The sequence below is a fragment of the Nothobranchius furzeri genome, chromosome 9, assembly GCF_043380555.1.
Source record: "Nothobranchius furzeri strain GRZ-AD chromosome 9, NfurGRZ-RIMD1, whole genome shotgun sequence".
Lineage (NCBI taxonomy): Eukaryota > Metazoa > Chordata > Actinopteri > Cyprinodontiformes > Nothobranchiidae > Nothobranchius > Nothobranchius furzeri.
Genome location: NC_091749.1, coordinates 56,038,351 through 56,057,174, shown reverse-complemented (window position 1 = coordinate 56,057,174; position 18,824 = coordinate 56,038,351). Strand labels below are relative to the sequence as shown.

The following is an 18,824-nucleotide window of genomic DNA, read 5'->3' as shown; positions in this document are numbered from 1 at the left end:
ATCAATTAACTGGCGTTATTTGACACACCGAATCCCATCTGTATAATTCAAACTGATGTGCTTCTCTCTGTTCTGGCTGTGAGGTGGGCGGAGCGGTGAGCTTCACTTGATGCTGATGGGACGAGCGGGCCTGGTTCTCTCTCCCAGAAATGTGACCTGCCAATGCCGCCAAAATGACATGCTTTTATTTAGAAATGCAGCCAATTTTAACAGAGCTTCAGTCTGAATGGGCTTTCTGTCGTGATGACTCACTCACACGTCCTCTCTCCTAGATTTTATTTTTAGATTTTAAACAATTATTGGTAGCAATGTAAATGAAATTATTTTACATGAAGTATAAATTAAAGTTCCTGTATGACATTTGTGCTGTGTAGCTGTAATTATTATTTACTGGTATAGATAGATAGATAGATAGATAGATAGATAGATAGAGATAGATAGAGATAGATAGATAGATAGATAGATAGATAGATAGATAGATAGATAGATAGATAGATAGATAGATAGATAGATAGATAGATAGATAGATAGATAGATAGATAGATAGATAGATAGATAGATAGATAGATAGATAGATAGATGGATGGATGGATGGATAGACAGAACCACAGAGCATTTGTGCTTAGGGCCCCCAAATAGCTAGCACCGGCCCTGATCATGAGGAAAGACTGTTTTGTTTATTCAGATAGTCATATAGGCACTAACACCCAATGATATTCACATCTTTTTCAAAAGAATGTCATTAAGAATAAGACTGGCACCCAGCCACACCTTGTTCTGATCCAATAGGAAAGAGCTGAATTACTACGTGGGCTGGTTGTTGGATAGGGTCTTTGTGATAATGTCAAAGATAGTCACATCACTTTTTGAAAGCTATTCAAAGAGTCCAGGCCTGTTTGTGTTTTTTTTCCTGTGGCATTTCCCTCCCTTCGCTATATAAATCAAGTTAAAGCTGCAATAGTAAATCTAGAAAACAAGCTAGCTTTTAAACACAAACACAGTCACGGAACTCTCACCCCTCCAATCAGCTGTCATCCCTAGGCCACCTCCCCCTGACATGGGCACGCACACTGCCTAAGTAAACAAGAGTGCAAATACCAACAGTCAACATTTTCTACCTCCACATTTTTTGTGATTTCAAATGGTGTTTTTTTTTTTTTTGGGACTTTGGTAGTTTGTCCTAAAGTGGAAGTGGTAGCAGCAGACTGTTTCTCCTTCTCTGACATGATTGCGCAGAGAACCATACCAGTGGTCTTCTGTTGCAAAACACACTTGATTAGTGGAGGTCCCAAGGAAGTACGGATGTCCAAAGTCTGAGAGACAGACAACCAGATGTTCTAATTGTTGGTTTCAGAATGAGACTTGTTTTGACTTGAGGTTTTTAGACAAATGCAAGAGAACCATTTCTTTTTTTCTTTGTCTTTTTAATCTTAAATTAATTATAATTATACTATGTTAGAATATTGCTACAAGGCATGAGAAAACTTATTTAAGCTAGCTTGTTTTGTAGATTTGCCATTGTAGTTTAAATTGAAACTACTTACTTATAGTTCATTTTTTTACACAGGTTCACATGTGTTTAAAATCAGAGTATTGTGTGTGTGTGTGTGTGTGTGTGTGTGTGTGTGTGTGTGTGTGTGTGACAACCCTCTTCTGGGGAAAACAAGAACTGGGAGGACCCTTTCCTAATATTGCTTATTTTCTTATAGCAGACAAACGTTTTAAAGATGTTTTTCATACCTGCTGACAGTTTCGGCTGAAGACTTCAGTCTTCATCAGAGCGTCATCTGACTTTCTGCCTCTGTGTCATTTATCAGCTGGACTCTTACCTGCTGAAAAAACCCAGCATAGACCAGCACAGGTGTTACTAGCATATGTGTTGGTGCTGGTTTAGCTGGTCCAGTATGCTGGTTAAAACTGGGATGCTGGTCTAGCATGTTGGTCCAGCATCCTATCACCAGCATCCCATGCTGGACCACCAGCACCAAAACACAACATCTGCCAATCACCAGCTATGCTGTTTTTTCAGCAGGGTTGTCACACTGTGCAATTTGGTGTTTCATAAATGCTACACTGTGCAACTTTAATTTGGTGCAGAATCGGGTCACAAACATTCGACCAAAACATCCATCCAGTAATAGATGAAAACTAAGTGCTCCAGCTGTAAAAGGAAGGTGAGAGCAAAAGAGACAGGTGCAGATGCACTCATGATAGGGAAAAAAGATCTCGGTCACAGCAGCTGTCAAACAGCATAATTGTCCTAGAAAATCTTAGACTGCTTGAAGTTTGTGATATGTCATCTGTGGTTGCTTTAGAGCTAAATCAGCGGTTGTGAGCTTGTCACGGAGCAACCAGACCAGCATTTCAAGCTCCAACAAAGATTTTTCTTTCAATTCATTCACAACAAAAGAAAGCTGAATAAATCTGACAGGCTGGCAACGAAGCATTTTAAGCCCAGGAACCTTAAACATTTTACTCAGTTCCTATTGATACAAGCCAACTTTTAGAGGAAGGTTTTTCTGCTGCTTTTATTCTTGATTGCCTGTTGGCGCTGTGTGCCAATTGTTTGGGGCCCCTGGTCCACAAAGGGCCTCCTGAGGGCAGACAAACTTTAAAGTCAGAACCGTGGCAGTTGTGAGAAAGTGAAAACAACTGTCCTTTGACAGCACTGTTAGCTCTCACACACTCCTTGAAGGACCCCCTGACACACACACACGTACATCTTTGTGGCAGAATTGTGTTCATGCTGCAACCATAGACTATAGATTTAGTATGGATGGAGCCTCTGTGCGTCACTCGTAAATTTATGAACAACTGATCTGATCTTGGCCGTGTCACGCATCTCGTCACTACTGGAAAATACAAAATTGGAGCTTAGGGTGGGATTGTGAGAGTCGGGGAAGATGACTGACACCCATCAAACTTTGAGCCGATGTAGCTACAAGCTAACTGAACCAACCGAGAGCTAACAGAGGTAGGTGGGCAACTCTGCTACCCTCTGCCTTCTACCTGTAACACTTTTAACCACTTTTAATGTGAGGCCAAGGCTGAGGCCTTCCCTGGAGCAAGCAAGAGGAAAGCCCCTATGCTGACAGCTCATCTGGCTCCTGTCAATCAAAAGAACACACCCCTAATAATTCATCATTTTAACCTTTAATTGCATTTAAAACAAATAAATCCCTCTGGGTTGTCATTACATTAAACTTGACCTATTAACCCTAAGATGATTTTTGGTGTATCAGGCTTTAAATGTGTTAAAGCTTTTCTTTGCAACTTTTTCATATTTTGAAATAATTTTCTTGAACCAGCATGCGCTAAAATGATCCTTTACATGGTTAACAAAAAGACACGCAGCCCCAATCACCCCCTTCTGGTCAGAATATTTCACTTACAACTGCAGAGTGATGGGCCCATCTCTTGGGACTTGGAAAAAATTGAGCTGACATACTTGGCACTGCAGTCTGGTTCAGGCACACTTCCTGTACATTTTAGATTCTGAGCACAGCTGATTTGTTTAATTTAGTCATGAATCACTCCTGTAGACACTAAGGAAGGCTGGGGAGACATTTCCGCTGTTAGATTAAAGTGTTAAAAAGACGAACGCACAGCAAGAAGATTTTGCTTTTGGTTCTTAAAAAGAAATGGAATCTCTTTATTTTCACTGAAATCTTAAATATTGCAGAAAATGACTGACTGCAGCATCTTAACTTCTGACATATTTTCTTGAAGGATTAAAGTGATATCCCAGTCTGTACTCAAAAACCGATGGATTTTGGTCATCCGAAAGTAAGAATGTTCTTGCCTTTGATAAATGGTAACAATAAAAAGACACGTTGTATTTTGCAAAACCACAGCAGACTGTTTGGCTGACTGGAACACTGACGTTGTATACTACAAATAGATTTACTGTGTGTGGCTTCTTTCAGACCAATGACATATTTCAGCCTAAAGCTATTACTGTCAGTCAAATAGAAAAGTAAAAGTCCCTCTTCAAGTGCCTTCACCTAATGCTTTTCCAATACATTAAGAAAATTATGTGCTGATTTATAAGAAAAAGCTATTTAGTTGACCAAACATCAGTCTGTGCTAAAGTGTGAAAAGATGGCAAAATATTAGAAATGCCACTTTTATTTGGGCAGTTTCTGTTTAACATTTTGTAAATTAAATTAATTAATAGTTTCACCAAACTGCAAAATGTTATTGTCATCTGTAAAAGAATCACTTCATTGTTGTTGTTTTTTTAAGTTTTTGTTTTCTGATGAATGGGAGGCAAAAGGAAATTTTTCTTTAAATTACAAATAGCCAAACTGATTCTTTATTTTTAGTGTTAGCATCTTTTTTGGTCACTGTTGCTAGCAGCAATTAATTATATTTCATCCAAACAATTTGTAAAGGCCCTCTTCCAGATGGTGTTTCTAGTGCACTGACCAAAGTTATTAGATCTAAAAAAAACAGTGACTGTAAAACACTGGTGTAGAAATATGGCTCAACTATGTGTTTGTGCAGCAAAAAGTCAGTCTGTAAATCTGCTCTAGATATAGACATTAATTATAGATTTTCCACCAGAAAGTCAGAAAGGGTGAAGAAAGCCCTGTGTCATTTCACTGAATCGTATAAGAAACTCTAAAATAGATTGTGAGCCTTTTAAAGTCAGTACTCTGAGTTTAAGAGGTTGAACGAGTACCCTCGCCTGACCCTATCATCATGGACCGCACACAAAAACCATACCACCAAGCTCCGTCTCTCCATCTAAAAGACAGCAGTTGTCCATCAATTATATGGCTGCACACCACTTTGAAAAAGCAAAACTCAGGCTCCATCAGTCACAGGAGAATTCAGAATTGCACAAGCCCGCTCTCGCAATTTCTTCACCAAACCATTTTTTTTTATGCCCCCCCCAATATTTTACAGGAATGCAACCAGAGCGGCGGTGACGAGGCACTTTAGGGATGTGAGCTGGAATTAAAAACAAACATTTGCCCGGCTGCCTGTCGTAGTAATGAATTTGTCTTTCATAAGCTAATCTCTGCACAAATGTTTTGCATTTGTTCCTCGTATGCATACATATGTTGATTGTATAGTATGTCTTTGTGCCACATGCTTCATTGCAGCCTGTGTAAAAACTCAATTTACGTCCAGAATGCACAAGCTGAACTCTGTTTTCCTTTTTTTTTTTTTTGTATTAATCAATGACACTATTGGGACTGTTGAGTTGCTACAGCACAATGGCACAAAACAACCTTGTCATCATCATAACTGCTTTGCAGGTGGGTGAAGAACTGAGACAAATACCCACTGGAAGCTTGTGATTAGGACCTTCACTGGCATCTCTTTTTTTAACCATAATCTTCACAGTCTGTGTTCTCATTTGTCTCTGTGCTGGTATCATACACACTTCTTTCTATTCTGAATGAACTGCCATACATGTGAAACCCATTTGTGCTTGCACTCTACTGCACACAATGCCATCACCCCGTTAGTCTATGTGAAGAGAGCGTGGGTCATTCTGTATGAACTTTTGTCAGAAAAGTATGATAACATCTTCAAGTGTGTTGAAGATGGAAAAAAAGGAGAGGGATGAAAGTAAAGGGGTGGGGGTGCTGGGATAGAAAATAAAAGACAGAATGACAGGTAGAGAACAAAAGAGGTCATAGGTGATAGATTGGAAGGTTCATGAATTGGAGAACCATAGAAAGTACAAATGAAAAGAAAAGGATCACACTAAAGCATTTAAATAAGCCCGCACTTTGCTATAAATAAAATATTTTCTATTTTACTTTTGATTCATCATATTTAAGAACAAATATTACATAAACAGTTAAACAGCACAGAGTCCGGATACCGTGGTCCTTCGTTTATCGTGGGAGTTATGTTCAAAAAATTCCCGCAAAAGGTGAAATCCGCAAAGTAGCCAACTTCATTTTTTTCAATTATTATTATTAATGTGTTAAGGCTACAAAACCCTTTAAACACACTTTTCTCAGACAGGCATGAACATTTTCCCACTCTACTCTCTTGTTTAAACACTATCAATGCACTAATGTAAAAATTAAAAAAGATGCACAATTCCAGTAAAGGTAAGGAATGTTTTCAGGTGTATTTATTATTTTTTCCTTAAATTATTAACTTCAGTTACAGTTTGGGCTGCTTGAATGTTTTCACAAAAACACCGCTAGAATACCGAACACTGTTATGTTACGGCCACAGCAGCACAAGCAAGACACTGAAACAACCAGCCACTCCGTGTGTTTGGTTCAGTTTGGGTCCAGCATTCCACTTCCCTTCTCGCTGCTACTGTAACTTTAAAAACCAGGAGATGCATTCCATGTGTCCTCACCAAGCAAACACTTTTCAGATGGTCACAGTTAATGCTTTTCCTCTCAGCCATGGACATTTTTTTGTTTTAGACATAAATTGTTCAACTGTCACTAGCATATATGGTTACCGCTAGCTTGTTCAAACAGCATTCGGCTTCGGACTCTGATTGGTTCTTTTCTCGTCTAGTCTCACCTATCCCAATTGCTGATTGGTTGTTTTATTCATTTGCCTATCTTTTCCATATTCTGATTGGATTTTTGTTCATTTCCGTTGCCACCTTTAACATATTTGACAGAAAAATATCCACAAAATAGCGAAGTCTCAAAAGGTGAACCGAGAGGGACTACTGGACCATCATCCCATCGCCTGTTTCCTTATTTTTTCTTTACAGAAACAATGATGATTAAAAATACATGATTTCTTTCATAATTTCTCATTCATTTCTGTAAGCAAGGAAGCCCAAAGGATTTTCCACTGCTTAGCAGACTGGTGTCAGTCGGCTGTATATAGATAAAGGTTTATCATGATGCTAAAAATGAAAATCTGATAAAACATTATCCACGTTAATGTTCTTTGCTTAGGGGAAAGTATTAAATAAAACTATTTTACACAACACTTAGATGTTATGAATGGCATTAATATCACCCACAAACCCACTGAGATGAAAAGCCTGATTAAAGTGAGGTGATGAACTACAGCTAAGAGGGAACTGTGTTTAATAGTGGAGAACAAAATGCAGAAAATTGGGCCAAGTCCTTTTTAGCAGGCTGCTCTTTCTGAGAGAACAGACTTAAAAGCGAATGGAACAGAAAATTTGGATAATCTGAATGTTGGATCATATTAATGTCAGCTAAAATACACATCCAAGGCAATGCAAAGTAGTCTTTATGTACTGTCTCACAATTTACCTCATAGGTCAATGTTTAGAGTGTGAATGTGTGTGTGAATATAATAATAATATAAGAATTAGATCTTATTAATCACCGATTATGAGACAAGCACCTAACCTCTGGGCCACGACAGTGATTATAAACTTTCACAGTCAAAGACCCATAAAATAATCTGCAGCTTTCCTGTGTCAGGTTTCAGTTAATTCCATATTCCCTCGCCAGGGCTTAGCTGTCCACGATCTGCCAAATTGAAAATATTTACAAATAAGTTATTGTGATCTCGCAGTAAGACCATTAGAAAGCAAAAAAATGGAACCAATATCTGGCATAACCTTTGCTGTGATATGACCCTAAAGTTTAGGTTAGCTAAAGTGCTAGCTAGTGTTTAGGAGACAGCTAGTCTGGCCTGCCAGACTCATCCTCTTGTTTAATTCTGCACAGAGAAAGAGTCTGGTAACTCAGGCGGAGAGACACTTGAGGGGCGAGACAAGGCAGCTCAAAAATAACCAGTCAGAAAAAAGACTGAAATGGTGACTGTACCACGTGGCGCTGTAGTTTTTTAGGTGTAGTAAAAAAATAAATAAATAAAAAGGCATCTGGCGACTGCGCAAACATCTTTTTATTTCCTTAGAAGAAATGCTTTTAGCGCTTCTACTTGTGGTTTTAAAGACACTCAAGTCATTTAGAACAGAGAAAAGAGCCGCAGCAAACTCAGCTCGGCGTTATGGTGTGTGGCGTACGCTACTCAGCGCTGATTGGCTCGGTTAGAATTCTCAGGGGTGGGGTTATTTGAATAGGAGAGTTCCCAGACCCTTTCTCTGTGCAGAATTAAATAGAGGAGGAGTCTGGCAGGCCAGGCTAGGAAACAGCACACTGATGACTGACTGAATGGGGCAGATTTCCCAGCATGCCACACTCTTTCCTAAATGTTGAAAATTAAAGCAAATTCATTAGTTGCGATTAGTTTTTATTCAAAGTGAAATTATCATTGATTAAATTAAATATTGACATAAATGTATCAAAGAAAAGTTGGTTATAGTTCTTAAGTTAACAGTGAACAATCGACACCATGAATGAAACAGGTTATGGAGTTGGTTGAAAACACAGCTGCATGCATTCTTTATTAAGTAATTTCTTGTTCAAAAATAGTGGGGACAAAACACCTATTTATTAACAGTATTGGAGACATGTCGCTGGCTACAATGATGCCTACGCAGACAAATTTCTTTCACAAACATTCCTCGACTAGATGAGAAATTGTAGATTAGATGCGACTTCAGAGTAAACAAATATGGCTGATTAGCAGAGCTGCGCACATCTGTCACCTTGATTTCTGATTGACTAAACTTCACATTTAGTGGGATTTATGGCTATTTCATGGGAGCCATTCATTAGTCGGTCGTTTACCTCAAAGAGCCGATCAAAAGACTGCCTACTTTGAACGAAGTAAAGCCATGACAGCCGGGAGGTGGTTAATAGGAACGTGTTCCTCCGGTGTCCGTGAGGGTGCACGGTGGTTGGGTAGCCTTCCACCAACGTCCGTCACAGTGGTTGGTTGAGGTTTGTTACCGGAAGACAAGATGAACGGTTCTCTACAGGGATTCGGCTCTCGTCGTTCACTTTGAAAGGTTCGATTTGTTCGTGAACCTCACATCATTATTCACATTAAACAGGCAGCACATGTATTTTTCTTTGAAATTGGTGAAAAGATTTCAAGTAGATATGTGAAATATGTTGAAAATCCCCGACTTAGGGTCAGAACAGTATCTTCTGATATCCTTCAGAGCAGACCAGAGCACACTTAATACAGCAGGAATACCTGATTAGTATTAGCATTTTTAGAATCACATCGGGGGCATCCTCATTATTGTCAGAAGAGGAGAATTGGGCCAAAAAATAACTAGTTTTTTCCACACAATTAATAAAAAAATGTGCAGGTTTTCATTTCCAAACCGTTACTTTTGAAATGAGACTGTTTTGGATACCTCAGTAGCATATGTACCACTAAAAGTGAATGTGGCTGTATGCTGCTGTAACTTTCTCTATAAGACCATGCCTAAATCTGAAAATACTACGTGGAACAAAAATCTGATCATTGTAAATCACTGCTATTCATTTTAAATTGCATCAGCTCAATGCATTTTCTGAGTTAAGCTGTAAGTAATAAGGCATAGTGCCATTTCTATGTGTGTACAGTAAAGACTTTCCTTCGCTCTAAAGGTTTCAGCATCTACAGCTGTTTACATACTTGAGGAGCACACAGCCGGTGCCACTAGGAGGCGCTGTCCAAAACACCTGGATACTGGTTCGCCTGCGAGGAGTGCTTTCAGTCACAGCTGGAGGACAGTTGGTCATAAACTGTGTCTCTTCTTCATCAATTATCTGTAAGACAAACACAAAACAATTAAATTTAACTTTTGTTCATTTATTATAATGAAATGTGTTTGATGAGATGAAAGAGAAAAACACACTCTGTCACTGAGCAAAGTTCAATAAGTACGTGAGAAGGAAAACAGAAAATAAGCCAAAGAGTTCGATACTCATAATATTAAAGGGATAATTGGTAGTTATGCTTGCTTTTAGCACCTCCTAGTGTCCGTTATTAATTATTTGTGGTTAAACCGAAAATGAAACGTATGTCTTCTCTGTGAGTTTGTCTTTTTAACACTTTAATCTACCAGATGAAACGTCTCCTCAGCTTTTATTAGTTTCTAGAAGAGCGATCCATCAATAAATCAAATAAATCAGCTGTGTTCGTGATCTATACCATGCAGGAAACAGGCTGGAAGCAAACTCCAGTGCCAGGCATGTCAGCTCCACTCCACTTAAAAGCTCCATCTAACAGCAGATCGCAGCCCGCCAACTCTGAAGTTGTGAGTGCTGTATTCTGGGGGTGATGGGGGCTGAGTAAAATTTCATTAGCCCTGTGAAGTGTCATTTTAGCACATAGTGGCTCAAGAAAAGGACTTTTTTAAAGTAGCATAGTATAAGCTTAATGTCCAAAGTTCAATATCTAAATGATCTCCACTCATTAATAATGTGATTTGCGGTTTAAGACCCACATGGTAGAAACTGTTCCGTAATCTAGATGTCAGGGTATTCAGACTCGTGTAGCGTCTGCCGGGTGGTAACAGGGTGGACAGTTTGCATGCTGGATGGCTTTGGTCTTTGGAATCAAAGAAGAATTAAAAAAAAAACTTGGCAAACAACTTCAGAAAAACCCACAATTGTTTAATTTATTAAGTTAGAATGGTTTGATATTAATTTGCATTGTTAAGTGTAGGTGACGACACGTAAAAGAGGAAACTTTACTTTGAATCACTTGCCTGACCGGATCACAAACGCCACTATATTAGTTGTATTTGAGCAGCCAAAAGATAACAGGCTGGGAAAAGATTAGTCAGCAGTAATCAGAAGGTTGCAGGTTTGATCGCGGCCCTGGACAGAGAATTCTGCTGTTGTGTCCTTGGGCAAGACACTTAACCCACCTTGCCTCCTGGTGGTGGTCGGAGGGACCGGTGGCGCCTGTGTTTGGCAGCCTCGTCTCTGTCAGTGCGCCCCAGGGCAGCTGTGGCTACATCGTAGCTCATCACCATCAGCGTGTGTGTGAATGGATGAATGATACACTGTAGTGTAAAGCGCTTTGGAGTCCTTACTCTGAGAGGCGCTATACAAGTGTGGGTCATTTATCATTTACCATAGTCTATAAAAGATAAACATGACAAAATGTGTTATGCTTCTTTATAAGTTTAGATTGATGTGACTGTCCGTCCATTTCAGCTTTTTCAAAAAGGACTCTGAGGCATTCTTCACCCAGCCAAAAGATGTCCTCCCTCCAGCCATTGTTAGGTTTAACCTTAGCTTTCTACTCCATGGAAACTGTCCAGAAAACCTTCCCTTGGAGGTATCTGCAGATATCCGAGCAGATGCACAAACCCCCACTTTCTTGGATCCTCACGATAAAGGAAAGTTCTAATTCTCCTCAACTCATGCTTTCTGAGAGATGGCGTTTCTCACATCACCCCCTTTTAATTTAAGTGTATTTTTGATGATGTTTATGGGGTTATCATGGTGTGTGAGTGCAGGAACGTGATCATCTTTTTTTCTTCAAGCCATCGTCACTTTGCTCTATAATCACTCATAAAACATAATAAGACTCACCACACCTCCTTTAATTTTTCTAGATGGCCAGGAGTTGCAAGGTAATGACACATTTGGGAGAACACCGCCTAACCATGACGACTTCTAAAACATCTGCGTACTTGACTCAGTAGATAACTGGAAATGCATGAGAGCCTCTGGCTGCACACCTGAGATACTGAACATGTCACTGATTTTTAACTGCACGTAAATTCCAATGAGCTGTGCCAGTGAGCTAATGTCCACTCCCCAGAGACCGAGCATCCGTCTGATATGGAGTGGCATCAGGGCAGTAAAGACGAGGAACTTTCTCACTCCATAAAGCTGTCAGCAGAGAATTCCTTCTGTCATGCCATGTTATGAATGGGTTCTTTTTGAAAATCGATGTGTGTGTGCGTGCATGTGTGTGTTCCACTCAAAGACATTGAGTGAAAAGGGGGGAATCTGAAAGCAATGTGTGTGTTATTGTGTGCGTGTCTATTCACTTCATGTGTATGTGGCCTATTTTGGTCTAACGGATTACACCCCCCCCCCCCCCCCCCCCTTTCCTCCATGTTCCCATGGTTTCTACAGAGGCAGCCTAAGCCGGCCGGCCAGAGCCACGACACATGTCGAAACCAGTGGTCTCATGCAAATGTGTTAAAGACCATCTGCAAAAGGAGGCGACCAATTTGTTGCAGAATGACCCGTGACCCTTCCCTTATTGTCCTTTTCGACTGAGGTTGGTTGAAAATAATTAAAAAAAAACAAAATGTTGTGTTTGTCACCCCATATTTAGCTTTTGTGACCTTCTTGTAGGGTTTTGACAATACTATTCAATGAAAAGCGACAAGGTGATTTCAGAAATGTGAACAGAACAGACTGTTTGGTGGCAAAAGCCACACCATTCTGATGATTTCACTCCTTTATAAAGCTACAATTTGCCTTTTCTTGTTCTGTGATCTCACCCTGCTGAGAAGTAATGTCTCATCAGCCATTGCCAACATTCCCTGCTGGTTTCTGCTCTCGCCAAAACACACACACACACACACACACACACACACACACACACACACACACACAGTGGCAGCTGACCTCCCAAGAGAGCTCAATAAAAGTGCTTTTCATCAAGTCAGGAGCTGCGTTGAGATGGATGAGATGGGGCACGCCGGCAGATTTCAAATGAGCAGCATGTTAAATAAAACGTCACATCTTTGTTACAGAAACTTTTTCCTTTTTATTCATTTTTATGTCTTAAAAAGCATTTAGTGAGGAAGGCTGACTGATTTATTTGTGTGGCCACAGAACGTATATAATATATGAAAAAATTATGATTCCAAAGGTCTTTTTTGGACATTCCGTCTCCTGCTCTGTCACCTATACTGATCTCTGTGAGACAGGTGATCATCTGCTGCTGTAAAAGAGATCTTTAGCTGTTAAAACCATGACAGATGTCCAGTCGAAATCTGGTCCTGCAATTTCTCTCTTTGCCAAGATCTAAAAGGATACATTCACACATCTGACTCTAGAATCCATCGTTTCTCTGAGCATGCCACACACGTTAAACGGCGATGTCCTTCTCACACACTTCTGCTGATGTTTTGAATCACACACTCTCCTGATATCTAACCTACTGCAAACACAAAAGGCAAAAGAACCTCTTGCAAATGACAGTGCTGGGTAATAGGATATGAGGCGCACATAGGATGAAAATAAAAAGCGCCTTCGCTTCTTTCTGTTCATGACAAGCTCCACACAGAGCGTGACGGTACACCGGTGTGATCAGAGGAGCGGGAATAGACTGCTCTGTAACTTCCTCATGAACCGTACTACGGGCTCTTCATTATAACAAATGTCAGTGAAAACAATAAAGACTGTACAAAAAAAAAGGGCAACGCACACGTTTTTTTTGGCATGTTAACTTTCTAGACCCAAAAGTGCAGGAAGCTGTAAGTGAATCAGTCTTAATAAAAAATGTGATAAAAGAGAACACTTACAAGCCTGCAGCACAAGGAGATCACCGGGAAATGTAAAAATCAACAGAGGAAGAAAGAGTTGCACACAACTGAGGGTTGGTACCCCGTGTGCTGGAGGAACTGAGGACTACTTATCCAAGGGCGAGTGATAACAGGGGGAGAGAAGCTCATTAATGGTCGGATGTCAGCAATAGCAATGACACAGTAAAATGCTTAAACTAGTCAATAAAATAACCCAAAAGCCAAAGATGATGACATTAAAGTTGCGTAACACTGAAAACCCATTATTAAATGATTATTTGTGATTCTAGTTTTTCATGCAGGCTGAACATGAAAATAGTCTCCTACTCCTATCTCCTGCATCAGCTTCTGATAGAAAATAGACAGTGAAAGTCTGGGATTTGAAAAGCCTGACAGATCTACGTCAGCAGAGAACGTATGTGCTAGTAGAAGCTAACTGTTAGCGTTAGCAACTCCACCACACAGCAGAACTCCTCCAGACTTGTGTTATTTGTGGAGATAAAACATCAGTGCTGCAAAGCAAACAGAGTCAGTGGTAGTCACATTGCTGTTAGCCAACCAGAGGCGAGATGTCTACAAATCAGGGACTAAGACTCCAAACCCTGTCGTCTGAAGCTCAACTCTGACGTGGCAACTTTCTAGCTCCTGAAACTGGTGCAGTGGAGCTTTTTTTCCCCCAAAGCACATCTTACAAGGCATTCATTCCTACTAGAGACTACTGCAAATGTATTAAATGATTGTTCCAAACCTTAAATTTAGTCTAGATTTGACAAAGAGCTTCTGTTGAGCTGTGTATTCACCTGTGCACACGCAGCCTTGTTCTGTATCAAAAACACACCATTAAACGCAATGCAAGTCACTGATCTTGCAAAATAACAACCTGCACTTCTCAGAATTGACACAACTTGAGTTTAATAAACGTATCTAAAAACACTACACCGTGTAGACATAAATCTCAAACCTAGAGCACACCTACTGATTATTTCCCAAACACCTTTTCTCACAAGTTTCCTGTATTTCTTCATTATCACGTCAACTGCGTCTGCACCACTTCCCTGCCTTTATTTCAATCCTGGCTCCTTTCCAGTCTCTCCCTTTAACACTCAAGCTGAACCAAGGCTTATAAAACTCTAATTAGCCTCTGAACTACTTTAATTGTGCACTTCCTACATACATGCTTGCTTGTGGATGTATAATTAAAGTCTTTATGTCAACAACCTGGGAAAGAAAAGCAACGTGAAGATGAGCTGGGGGTTGATGCTAAATCTAGCCTTTAAAGAGGAGAGGGAGATAAAATAATCACAAGCTGACATTTAAAGGTAAAGAATTCTCATCTGCTGGAGAGCAAACCAAGGATGGAGTTTATATGACAGCTGTAGAGTTTCCTCACCTTCTCTAATTAAATGTATCATCATAGAAGCATAATTGGCATGCGTGCTTTATTATTTTTAGAATATAACCACTGCATACCAAGAGCCAAGCATGCAGACTGTACTTACCTGGAAATTTCCAGCATAGTCCTCATCTCTGTCTCCTTCTGCGCCCTCCCTCGTGGCTATAAGTGTAAATCCTCGAAAGTATGATGGGCTGGATGCTGTCAGACTCACTGGATGGACACAATAGCACACATCAGTTACTGGTGAGAAGGTCCACTGCAACACAAATTTATCCAAACACATCCTCGGATTGGTCAACAACTTCTTTATGCCATTTAGAAATATTAGCATTTTTTAATTACCTTTTAGATGACAGACAAATTGTCTAATTTAACTTTATCTGTGCACAGTTAAGTAGTTATGTCTGTATATTCTACATTATACTGCTTTGCTCCATCATCTATCTATCTATCTATCTATCTATCTATCTATCTATCTATCTATCATCTATCTATCATCTATCTAAAGATATTAATGAGGTTTTCACTTTAAAGTAAAAAGGATCTTAATGTATTTTTAAAATACTATAATCATTTATACAGTATGGCTGGCAACTATGAAAGTCCTCCTTTTTCTCTTTTGCAGTGAAAATCAATCACTTGATGGCAAATAACTAAAAAACAGAGCTTAAAAGGAACCAATTCATCCCTGCAGAGCTTTTTAAAGGGGCATGCATGAGCTATTTCGGCATGTTGTTACAGCAAAAACAAGAGCAGTGATGCACTTTTATTTCCAACATTAAAAAAAGTATTTTAAAAGAAAAATTAGACACCAAATGAAATTTGTTTGGTCAAAATAATTACTTACTTTTTGATATTAAAATATGATCCTAAAGCAATTCTATTTTAACAGTTATTGTGTGACCTTTGCATTAAAAGTAAATAGAGCAGGAACTTATTGTGGAAGTTTTCTGCTGACTGGGGAGTTCTTACCTCTGTAGGTGCTCCCCGGCTGGTAGCTCTCCGGGTCTCCCTCGACGCGGAGCCGAAACTCGTTGTTGACCTCTTTCCGGTTGCTCTGAGCCCGCAGGATCCGACTACAATAGCTGTCCGCCTTCACGGCTCTGTCGGAGGGCTCCTCGGTAAACGCGAACGTATTGCACGCCGCGGAGGAGATGAAGCAGAGCAGGAGCACAACGCGCGGATCCAGTCCTGATGCTGGCATGCTGCTGTTCTCAGAGAAAACACAAATCTTGAATGATATTGGAGGTTTTTCTGAAGGAGAACTCTAAGTTGCCAGCTTCTGGAGTGGACTTGTGCGCTGCTAGCAGGGCAGATCCATCCTGGTGTGAATGAGAGAGGAGGAGGAGGAGGAGGACTGGCTGGGATGTGCTGTGCGCTCCCTCTCTGCACCACACGCGCAGCTGAGGAGGATGGCAGTGGTCCGGGAAGTGGCCAAGCGCGTAATGAAGTAAGGCTGCGCGCCTCTCTCTGGGGCCACAAATATATATATATTTACAAACTGACAAGGCGATTAATACTAACCAACAGGGAAACACACACAGCCTGGATGAGTGTGCACAAGAGGCAGCACATTCAGTCGAGCTGGGCTCCTTTTACAATCTTGGTGAGTGTGTCATCACCCAAGCCCCTTATGGGCAGACTCAAGAGGAAATAACAAAATAAATCTCAAACATTTGCCCTTTTCGGGTTTTTTTTCCTGTTGCAAAATTATTTAGCCTAAATTAGCTGAGCTGTATTTTGATGTGTCTCAGGCACCCCCGGACTTTCGCATGGGCTCACCTGGGCTACAGCCCTGGGCCCCTGCGTGCTGGAGGGCCCCGCCCTCGGTCCAAAACGCATTTTTATTTTTGTATGTAATTCGCTAACAAGATGTTACCATTTAGCTAAGAAGCACTGGGATTTGTTTTGGCAAACATCTATCATGAATCATGACTGCTTATAATTGGTCCAAGTTTTTTCACTCTTTACGTCATGGTGGGTGTTTGCAGCCTGACACACCCCAGTGTGCGGCGGCGTGAACAGTGAGTGCTTCGTAATGGCGGACAAACCCAGAAAATACAACAGTGGAGCGCTGAAAAGAAAGAAGAAGAAGGAAAAGGGGGAACGCGACAAAGAGGTGCTTCAGAAAATACCAAAGCTAACAGGTTTTTTTAAACCACTGAGCGAAGATGGAGCTGCAGGATCTTCCTTGCGTTCTGTAAACATTAGCTTTGCTAGCAGCATTGCAGTTCGGCCAGCTGATGTTCTAGCAGTTGCAGAGGAAACAAAGACGCCAGACTTGGGGGAACCTGCTGAGACCATGTCCACCATGGATTATCTTTTCCCGCTGGAGAATGATTGTGGAAGATTGGCGGCAGAATCCGAGGCTGCAGAGAAGGCTAAGACGACGAACCCGGGGGGACCTACTGAGGCCACGTCCACCATGGATTATCTTTTCCCGCCGGAGAGAGAATATGGAAGTTTGGCGGTTGAATCTGTGGCGGCAGAGGAAAAAAAGACGCCGGACCCGACGGCACCTGCTGAGACCACCAACAACACGAATGATCTTTTCCTGTCAGTGAGTGATTGTGGAAAGTTGGCGGCTGAATCCGCGGCTGATGTTCCGGCAGCAGAGACGCTCGACCTGGAGGCATCGGAGACCACCACGTCCTCCATGGATTATCTTTTCCCATCGGAGAGTGACTGTGGAAAATTGACGACCGCAAGTGCGTCTGGGCCACGGATTGAAACTTTGGATGAACCTTACAGTACGGATCCAGCTTGCTGGGGAAAATGTGATGCATCTGTGCGTGCCTACTGGGCTGAGCGAGGACCGCAGAGCTGCCAACACATGGACGTAAATTTTAAAGCGTCCGAACGTGTGTACAAACAGCAGAAGCGGTTCTTCTCCAGACTGCACTTTAAACGCAGACTCGCCAATGGTGAGTATGTCCAAAGACAGTGGCTGCTTTACTCTCCATCTACCGGAGCTGTGTTTTGTTTTGCATGCTGCATTTTCAGTGATGCTAAAAGCAAATCGTGCTTTGAAACTGGTTTCAGTGACTGGAAACATGCCACAAACAGGATGAAAGAGCATGAAAACAGTGAACATCACAGAAAATCTATGCTGACTTATATCACACTTGGGTCAGCTGCTGGGAGGATAGATTCAGAGCTGGAAAAACAATTTGAATCTGAGAGTGCATATTGGACTGAAGTTTTGAGAAGAATTGTGTCTGTTGTGAAGTTTTTGGCAGAGAGAGGACTTGCTCTTAGAGGATCTAGTCATGTTTTTGGCAGGACTGATAATGGTAATTACCTGGGCCTTCTGGAGTTAATCAGCGAGTTTGATCCCTTTTTGAAGTCTCACATAGAGAAATATGGAAATGCAGGTGCAGGGACACCTTCATATCTGTCTTCTAAAATATGTGAAGAGTTTATTCAACTGATGGGTGATCGTGTTCTGTCTGAAATAGTCGGTGAAGTAAACATGGCCAAATACTATTCGATCTCTGTTGACTCCACACCAGATGTTTCCCACCTTGATCAGTTAACATTTATTCTGAGATATGTGTCACCTGAAGGGCACTCCCAGGAACGCTTTCTTAAATTTCTTCCCATAGAGAGCCATACTGGGGAAGCTTTATGTGAGCTTGTACTCAAGGTTTTGGGAGAAATGAACATTGACATTGCAAACTGCAGGGGACAGTGTTATGATAATGCTGCCAACATGTCAGGAGTATATGAAGGACTACAGGCACGTATAAAAGAAGTAAATGCCCTTGTTGAATGGGTTCCATGTGCAGCACACACCCTGAATTTGGTTGGGGTGAACAGTGTTAACTGTTGTTTTGAGACTGCTGATTTTTTCCAGTTTGTGCAAAACCTTTTTAACTTCTGCTCCAAGTCAACAGCAAGGTGGAACATAGTGACAGCTGGACTCAAGCCCAATGCTAATAAGCGCATTGAAACATTGAAGTCACTTTCTAACACAAGATGGGCTGCACATGCAGATGCCACACAGGCCATATGCATAAACTATGCAAACAATCAGAAATCTTTAAGGACTATTGTACATGACACTAACCACAATGCAGCAACTAGAAATGAAGCCAGGTCACT

General features: G+C 40.9%; 1 protein-coding gene across 2 annotated transcripts in view; it reads right to left on the bottom strand.

Annotated features, from left to right (window-relative positions):
* The window catches only part of spon1a (spondin 1a), a 116,682-nt gene extending 100,611 nt beyond the window's left edge, over positions 1–16,071 (bottom strand). The window contains exons 1-3 of one of the 2 annotated variants that reach the window (XM_015952892.3): positions 15,693–16,071; positions 14,824–14,930; positions 9,457–9,590 (exon numbers count right to left, since the gene is read on the bottom strand). In XM_015952892.3, the coding sequence (XP_015808378.1) occupies positions 9,457–9,590; positions 14,824–14,930; positions 15,693–15,924 (473 nt within the window). In that variant the 5' untranslated portion in view covers positions 15,925–16,071. The remainder of the gene's footprint in view (positions 1–9,456; positions 9,591–14,823; positions 14,931–15,692) is intronic. The other variant, XM_015952891.3, reaches the window with a different exon arrangement.
* Between the last annotated feature and the right edge of the window lie 2,753 nt (positions 16,072–18,824).